Consider the following 9,457-nt stretch of genomic DNA (forward strand, 5'->3'; position numbering starts at 1 on the left):
TATACATTTTTATTATGTAATAATATATAAAAATAATTTATTTATTTATACATATTTCTATATATTTTATTGGCTAATAATATTTTTATATAATATTATATTTTAATTATTAAATAATAACCTATATAAATTTTAATGATTAAATAAATCAACATATATATTAATTAAAAATAACATCAAAATAATTTTAGTATAATATAAACGTATAAAATAAATATACTAACAATATAATTAAGAATTATTATTTTTATTGCCAATTGGTGCCCAAATAATATATGGAGTTAAGGAAAAGATAAAGAAAACAATAATTTTAAAATATGATAGATAAAGTATGAGAATTAGTTAATGAATTTAGAAAATATATATAATTTATGTTAAATTTATAATTTAAAATTTTGAAATTTAAAAAAATTTTGGATAATTTTATTTTAAATTTTTTTGTTGAAAGTAATCAGTTCTTAACAAAGGTTATAAATTTTAATAAACTGAAAAATTAATGATAAAAGTAATGGAGAAGATTATTTTCCTTAAGTTACCCTCGTTGACAGTTTGAAGTGACTATAACACTTTCAGACATTCAGAAGCATCACCTAAATGGTCCAATGAAGCCTCGAGTCTGGCTTTCTTATATTGGCCTGAAATCCGGGCAGGGCTTTAGCCGTGTCTAGAAAAGGCATCTGCACGGACTAAAACGTGTTAGGGCTGCTTGGCATGGAGGTCGAATACCTCTCAAATAATTCTTTCAATCTTTCCACCAAAGATCAAATGTAGCATTGGTACCAGGCTCGAATGTGTAAAAGAATGGCGAAAGGTCTGCTATCCTTTTCACATAGGACCACCAAGTTTCAGCATCTTCCTTGCCTATATCATGACATGATGCGGGCCAACGGGTGGCGTTAGAATGAAACCAACACATGGAATGCCTTAGGTGAGGCCAAACTGGCGAGCACAAAACTAAGGATGATACAACTCACCAGCCAACGGATTATAGCGTGAACCGACGGCCAAACCCCCGGAAAGCACCTCACAACATTATGTACAAGTAATCAACAAATGCATTTTTTGTGATGGGAAATAGTTTTTGTGTGTACCAAGAGCATGACATTGTATTTCCAAAATGTTGATGCTTATCATTTGTTTTTTCTTGTCACTTGGCACATACAAGAGAAAATGGAGTTAGAATAAAAATGCAGAAAGAATAGAAAATTTTGTATTCCTATTTCTTTCCCTGTTTGAGATAGCTGATTTCCATTATTAATGCATAAGTCGTGAGGCAAAGATGGATGATAGTAAAATGTGTGGAATGACTATATATTTAACTTAATTTTTACAAAGTTATTATCTGCACATTTCTTTGTGAACGTGCTTTAAAAATGGATCAAGAAACAATAATGACTCCAAAGAATAAGAGAAAGGAAATGTTGATAGAAAGATCAAGCACAGATCAACTACTGATTGCTTTCTGTTTTTACCATACCATACAAGTGATGAAAATTCAAGATTCATATACAGAAATCAGTCGATCAAATCAAGAAACAACAAGATAGATGCAGACTTACCATGCACATCAGTTCGAAATCAATTCTCTCTATTAACGAAACGAATGAAGTGGGGTGTCGGCCCCCACTGATAGTAATTTAGCTTGAAAAGGGCATCCAAATACGTGTCAACATCAATCCAACTCCCCAGCGGAGGTTCAGCAAAGCAGGATGAATCCGAAGCATCTTTCTTCACGACTGTCCAGAATACATTCTCTTTGTAGTCTTTTTTGCTACATTTTCTGTACTTGTCATCGAGGCTATATTCTCTCAACAAATATGTCTTTCCAAGAATACTGTCCGTTTTCTTCGTTTTGGGCTCGGAGTAGATGAATTCCTCTCTCATCCCTATTGTTTTCATTCGGTTGTTATACACAGGGACAAATCTCTGGTGGATCCACCTCCCTTTGCCGCATTGGCGGGAGGAAGAATTGCAGTTGTGTACCTTGAGCGTTGTGAGAAAGTGAATTTCTTGATGATCGTCGTACTGATCGAACAACTCTTGGGGCCCTTTGTCCTCATACATGTCCAACTTTGGAATGTTAGGGTAGAAATCGCAAGGAAATGGGACTTTCACTTCGCATAGCTCATAAAGAAGACGGAGAATGATTTCATTACCAGATAATTGAGAATCTCCCATTGCAGGAAAACGAATTCTATTCTGTCTTAGGGAAATTGATCGAGCAGTGATTGAATAATGAAAAGGATTTGTTCAAGAGCGGTTGATTGCATGCAGAGAAAAAAGGAGAATGATATACTCAAGTAGTTTCTGTATCTCTGGCTTTATATATGTATATATATATATGTAATATGTATGTATCTATCTTGTACCTCAAGGCCACTTAAATTCACTAATAAAAGAAAAAACGATATAAACGTGCATCTAAAAAGTGGCAAAAGAATAGGGATGAAGGAGAAGAATATGGCAATCTAATGGAACCAGAGTTCTCCACGACTTTCACTTCTAACTGTTTTTAATACTTACATTTAATCTCAATTTCACCATAGTATAATTTGTTTTTATCCCTAAGAAAAAATATAATCAAATAAATAAAATAATTTCTACTCATTTTTTAAATACAAAATCATCAAATAATTATATAAATATCAAATTAAATGTTTTATATATATATATGTGGTCTGTTTATTCATTCTTCTCTAATTTTTTATATAAATATCTTTTTGATAATAGTTTATAAACTTTGTTAATACAATGACCATCATATTTTCAACATATAAGCTCAAAATACAAACAACATCACATTTTAGCCTTCGATCTCATCATAAAATCAACAACATGAGTAGGAAGAGCATAAACAACAGTACGAATAGTAGTGAATCAACAATAAGACAAGTACTTCAGGGAGCACAAATAGTAGGTAAGTATTACCATAAATGAGATCTTATAGCTCCTATTCCGATTCACTTATGATCCTTGTTATTTTCTAATTTGAATATCACTGGTCAGAGTTCAAAATCAACGTATTAATGAGAAAGAAGAAAGATGTTACAATATCAACTAAAAATACTATCGTGCAATTCCTACTACAAAATTGTAAATATAGAAAATCAAAACGGAGGTATAATTTCTAAGGTAACAAATTGATATTTTGTATGATGATGGATCATTTATGGAATGAAGTAGAGAAACACTAAAGAAAATGTAAGGTGATATCCTTAGTGAAAAGGAATCCAAAACCTAATGAAACATGAGATGGATTTTTAGAGCTATCTTATGAGGGTTTTAGGAGATTGCAACAACATGAAATGAACTTTCATTTCGGATTGGAAAAATTAGTTGGTCGAGGTAGTGGTAAACAGGACCCCTAGGGCCAAGCATCGATTTGCATGCGAAATATTTATAAAAACTCAATGGGAGACGAGACCCGGCCCTGGGCGGCCCATTTTTTAAGGGGGCCCAAGTGCCCCCAAATATATATATATATATATATTGATATTAGTAATTTTATATAAAATATATAAAGGTAAGTTTAAGTTTTAAATAAATTATTTTAATATTAATTAATTTATTAATTATGTTTTTATTTGTTTATTTTAGTGGGCTTGTTTAACTTTATAATTTTATAATAGGATATTATATTTTTATTGTGAGTTAAGTAAAATTGTAAAGATATGATAGAAAAATACTATATTTTTGTTATTTTTATTTTTTTGTGTATATATTTAAATTTGTATATTCTATTTTTATTTTTTTGGATAATATATTAAAAAAATTGTATTAACATTAAGTATATACTTTTATTTGGATGATTTTTAAAATTGTATTACTCGTAAGAAAATTCTTTAGAAAAGATTAAATCAAACAAATACCTTTTTATTTTTATATTATGCTAAAAATACTTTTTATGTTAAAATATGTTAAATAAATGTTATATTTATATTTTGATCCTTTAATATGTAAAAGTTTAATTTTATAATTAAATTCAAATTAAAAAATATTTATAGAATTGCTATCATCGGCCACGAGCAAGGAGGAGAAAGCAATATCATCCGTTGGCTGTCACCGGAAGGGGCAGAGCAGCCGAGCAGGTAAGCAAATATATGGAGTTACTGACAGACGAAAAGAATAAGAGAATGGTGACTCATAAAAAGAAGCGGTAAAAAGCTAAAAAGTGAACATTAAAAAGTTAATGAGGACGATGGCGATGAAGGAAGGCCATCAGGTTCTAGCCAAAAAAATTAGATCAGAGTAATATGTAGGCTGTTGGGGAAGTGATTTATCGAACAAAACACATTCGAACACTTTAAAGGGCCAACTCACTAAGCGTGGGCGGTTCACAGTTATAACTACGTTTCAACAATGAAAAAAATGCTGAACATAAAACAACAATAAGACAAGGTGTTTGTTGACCCGGTTCGATTATCAACCAATCTACATCCAGGGGATTCTAATCCAGGAGACACTCTACTAATGAGTGTTGATTACAGAGTATAAACAATCACAACTCCTTCAACTCAAACTCCTATCATGGTCTACCTTGGAAAATACCTCAATAGGTTCACGTTGTCACAAACGTGTACTGACAACGACTATATAGTAGAGCCACTCAGAGTTTGATCATCCTCTCCGGTTGGAACTCCTTTAACTCTGAGCACGTCGACCTCTCCGGCGAATTTTTCTGTCAAAAACTCATTCAAACTAAGGGGAATCGATATGGATAGAGTGTTAAAACTTCACTCCATATTCCTCTTTCTAAAGTATGATCTTCAAATCACTCACATTCCTCACATTCCTGGAATAAAAGATTCCATATTAATTTCCCTTTGCACCGAAATGGAAGGAGTGAGTTTCCATGTTTTGATCTTTCTTCAAATATGTCTTTTGTCTTTTGGAAAGTCTTTGCTGCAGAAATTAAGACACCATTAGTTCATATGCGAAAATAAATTAGGGGAATTTCCATTCACATTCTCCCCCTTTTTGGCATATGAAACTACGAATAAAAGTGCAGTAATTAACCTGCTCACGCACTCAATCATCCAAGAGTGAGTCCAACTATTACATGCCAACAACATAAAAAGGCTACAGACAACCTTCACATTGATATGGTTGTAATCACTTCGGACTTCCAACGAAAATATTAACAACAGATAAAATCAACAATCAGCAAAGCAGACAGCATCAGAACTTGGGCAACTCCTCCTGAAAATATAATCTCCCATTTTCCTACATTACTCCCTCTTCGCGGGAGCATTTGACAAAAAGAACATAGACCTTCAAAAACATCCTCACTTTGCTGAGAAATGGTTGCAGCAGCAACTTTATCACCGTCACTAGAAGCTGTTTCAATAATATCATCAAGAATTTCAGTTGCTTCACAAAAAAGTTCACTTGTTCCATTTTCACGAATTCCTTCTTATTTGGTCCGCTGAAAAATGCTTGTAGCAGCAATATCAACATCAACATCAGCAGCAGCACCAACATGAACAACAACATCAAATTCGGTTGATTCGGCATCAGTTTTGTTGCAGTAACAACTTTGCAACATCAAGAATGATTTGTGCAACATCACAAGGCCTGGAAATTCTTCAAAATCCAGTGTAGGATTGAAATGTCCTCCACGTCGAATTAATCCATAATCAAAACATCAACCATGGCATCAAATCTGACTCTTGCCATTGCTCAATAAAAGTCTCTTCGCAATACTTCTTCTTTTTGGATTTTTCAAAAAAATCTTTTCAAATTATTTTCATTCTCCAATATTCACCAAGAATATCCCAATCAACATAAATATATTGGAGAATTTATTAAGCCCATGTATGCAGATCAGTTAGGGCAGAAGCACATACCAAGGTCTCTTCGATGTTTTTCAAACCGATCGCCGTCGACACTTTTTGTAAATATATCCGCCTTCTGCTCAAGTGTTCCAACATGCTGTAAATCACAATCCCGTTTTCCACCAAATCACTGATGAAGTGGTAACGGATGTCAATGTGCTTGCTTCTCCCATGTTGGACAAGATTTTTAGATATGTTGATGGCACTTGTATTATCACATAGAAGAGTGAATGAGTCTTGATCAATTCCGTAATCCTTAAGCATCTGACGAATCCACATCAGTTGGGCACAGTAGCTCCCAACAGCAATGTACTCCGCATCGGCAGTGGACAGTGCAACTGAATTTTGTTTCTTCGAATTCTAGCTAATAAGGTTGTCTCCGATGTAAAAGCATCCACCAGTGGTGCTTTTCCTGTCATCACAACAACCTGCCCAGTCTGAATCAGTAAAACTAATAAGGTCAAAGTTGGACCTGTTCGAGTACCACAGTCCAAGCTTTGTTGTCCTTTTAATGTATCTGAGAATCCTCTTAGCAGCCTTCATATGAGATTCCTTCGGTGCCGATTGAAATCTTGCACAGACACCCACACTGAATGAAATATCTGGACGACCGGAAGTTAAGTATAGCAAGCTTCCAATCATACTTCTATAGAATTTCTGATCGACTGGTTTTCCATTTTCATCCTTTGACATCTTATCATGTTGTCCGATGGGTGTTCTAACAACCTTTGCATCACGAAGCCCGAACTTCGTTTGGCTTAGAAAAACTCCATCAGACAGTTGTTTCACTTGTAAGCCCAGAAAATAGTTAAGCTCTCCTATCATGCTCATTTCAAATTCAGCTTCCATAAATCTCATGAATTCCTTTCTCAAGAATTCAGTCGTTGACCCAAACACAATGTCATCAACATAAACCTGTGCAATCATCAGATCATCCCTTTTTAGCTTAATGAACAATGTCTTGTATGTTGAGCCACAAACATACTCCATCTCCAGCAGGAAATTGGACAGTATTTCATACTAAGCTCTTGGAGCTTGCTTCAATCCATAGAAAGCTTTCCTTAGACGATACACGTGATGACGATGAAAGGGATCTTCAAATCCCTTTGGTTGTTCGACATAGATCTCCTTCTTGATCCATCCATTGAGGAATGTTGTTTTCACATCCATTTGAAATAGAGTGAATCCTAAAGAGCATGCAACAGACACCAACAATCTTACAGCCTCTATACAAGCAACTAGGGCGAATGTCTCATCGTAGTCAACACCTTCTATTTGTGTGTATCCCTGTGCTACCAACCTCGCCTTATTTATGATGATATTTCCCTTTATATCTGACTTGTTCTTGGTTCCAATCATGTTCGTATCTGCAGGTCTCTTCACCATATACCAAACCTGGTTTCTTTCGAATTGGTTTAATTCATCATGCATGGCATTGATCCAATATTCATCCGAAAGGGCTTCATCAACTATTTTTGGATCCACTGTAGAAACAAAGTAGTTCAAACCAGATAAATCTTTGAAGATAATCGATTTACCTCTGGTGACACGTCCACCTTTTGGGTCACCGATGATAGTGTTTGCAGGATGGTTCTGTGGTATTTTGGAACCATATTTTCTCACTTCTGCATCAGATTCAATCTCTGCAGGTTGTCGGTTGGTTGTAGTAACATCCGTTGAACACTCTGGTTCTGACCAGTCGAATTTGACTGAACTTTCAGCAGCATCACTGTCACCAGTCTGATATGGTTCATTCTGAAACTGAGGAATATTCTGAACATTTGAAGAATTCTGAATCACTTTGGTAGGAATACCATCATCATCATCATCATCACTTGGATGTATAGATTTCTTTTATGAAATAGCATCATCGAATATCACATTCACGGATTCCATCACCTTCTTGGTTCGATTGTTGTAAACTCTGTAAGCTCTTGAGTTCAACGAGTATCCAAGAAAAATTCCATCGTCTGAACGAGTATCAAACTTATAAAGATGATCTCGATCCTTTATAATGTAGCACTTGAACCCAAAAGTATGAAAGTATGGAACATTTGGCTTTTTACTATTCCATATTTCATATGGTGTCTTCTCTGTGTGTGATCTGAGATACACTCGATTGACGACATAGCAAGCTTTATTCACAGCTTCTGCCCATAGAGACTTGGCAACCCATTTGGCATGCATGATCGACCTTGCCATCTCCTATAGAGTACGATTCTTTCTCTCAACTACTCCGTTCTGTTGAGGTGTCTTTGTAGAAGAATATTCATGTTTGATTCCAAGCCCATCATAGAAATAACAAATCTCTGATTTTCAAATTTCTTCCCATTATCAGTCCTTAGCCTATTGATCTTTGATTTCTTTTCATTCATGAGCCTTGTACTCAATTTCTCAAATGCATCGAAGGCTCCACTCTTTTCACGGAAGAAATCCACCCATGTATATCTGGAAAAATCATCAACACAGACAAGAATGTATTTCTTACCCCCAAGGCTACATATGTCGATTGGACCTATGAGATCCATGTGTAGTAACTCCAAATATTGGTTGCTTGAACGTTGTTCTAATGACGGATGAGCAACTCTCTTCTGCTTACCTCGAGCACAATCACCACAGGTGGTGCTGGGCATTTTCAAAAATTTGGGTAATCCTCTGATAGCTCCCAAGTTTACTGATCCTCAAAAAATTTTGTGGATTAACATGACCCAACCTGGTGTGCCATAACATAGTTTCATCATCCTTTAAGATCAGTGCTTCCATCTTTGGGTATTCCAACATATAGTAGTTATTCTTTGATCGTACACCAGTCATGACTCGTTTCTGCTCATCATTATACACTTCACAGGAGTCCTTTGAAAACTTTACATGCAAGTTATCATCACAGAGCTGGCTTATACTTATCAGATTCGTACTCAATCCTTCAACAAAGTATACTTTTGAAAGTCTTTGAATTCCTTCTTTCTCAAGAATGCCATATTCACTGATTTTCCCTCTTGCACCATCACCAAAGATAACATCACCGCTTCTGTCTTCAATAAAGTTTTTCAGAAACCCCTTTTGGTTCGTCTTGTGTCGAGAGCATTCACTATCAAAGTACCATCGATCAGCTCGTGTAGATTCCTGGCTCGACAGAATCACATTATATTCTATCATCTTTTGATCCTTCTTAGGAATCCATACCAGTCTGACTTTGATGTTCTGCTTCAATTCTTCTGTGGGCCATCGAATGTTCCTCCCACTCATTACATACTTGATTAACTTGTAACATCTCTCAACAACATGTCCAGGAAGTCTGCTGTAGTTGCAATCAGTAAGTCGAGATGACCGCTTTCCAGTAACCTGATTTCTTATGAACTTTCCAGTCCCATTCTTTTTCTTGTTCCTTTCTTGTTTCTGAGTCTGAGCTGGTGCTGGTTTTTTCCCTGGAAGTGGAAGTTTGACATTTGTTAACAAACCACCCCGCACAAATGCAGTGGGTTTGCTGTGTGAAGATTCACAAAATCCAACTCCTTTGTGATCACCAAAAGGTTTCCCAATTGAAAGTATTTCATCCAACTTTTATTTTCCTTTTCGAAGACGATCATTCTCATCTTTTAGCCTCAAATTTTCATTCCTCAAAG

General features: G+C 35.2%; 1 protein-coding gene across 1 annotated transcript; it reads right to left on the minus strand.

Annotated features, from left to right (window-relative positions):
* Positions 1–1,578: 1,578 nt before the first annotated feature.
* Positions 1,579–2,178, minus strand: LOC127252927 (uncharacterized). Its single transcript, XM_051277316.1, has one exon. It carries the CDS (start codon positions 2,176–2,178, stop codon positions 1,579–1,581), a length of 600 nt encoding a protein of 199 aa, XP_051133273.1.
* Between the last annotated feature and the right edge of the window lie 7,279 nt (positions 2,179–9,457).

Source organism: Andrographis paniculata, unplaced genomic scaffold (genome assembly GCF_009805555.1).
Source record: "Andrographis paniculata isolate CXL003 unplaced genomic scaffold, ASM980555v1 Contig49END, whole genome shotgun sequence".
Lineage (NCBI taxonomy): Eukaryota > Viridiplantae > Streptophyta > Magnoliopsida > Lamiales > Acanthaceae > Andrographis > Andrographis paniculata.

Excerpts from the sequence above, each read along its gene's own strand:
- LOC127252927 (XM_051277316.1), bottom strand. The coding sequence starts at position 2,178 with ATGGGAGATTCTCAATTATCTGGTAATGAAATCATTCTCCGTCTTCTT.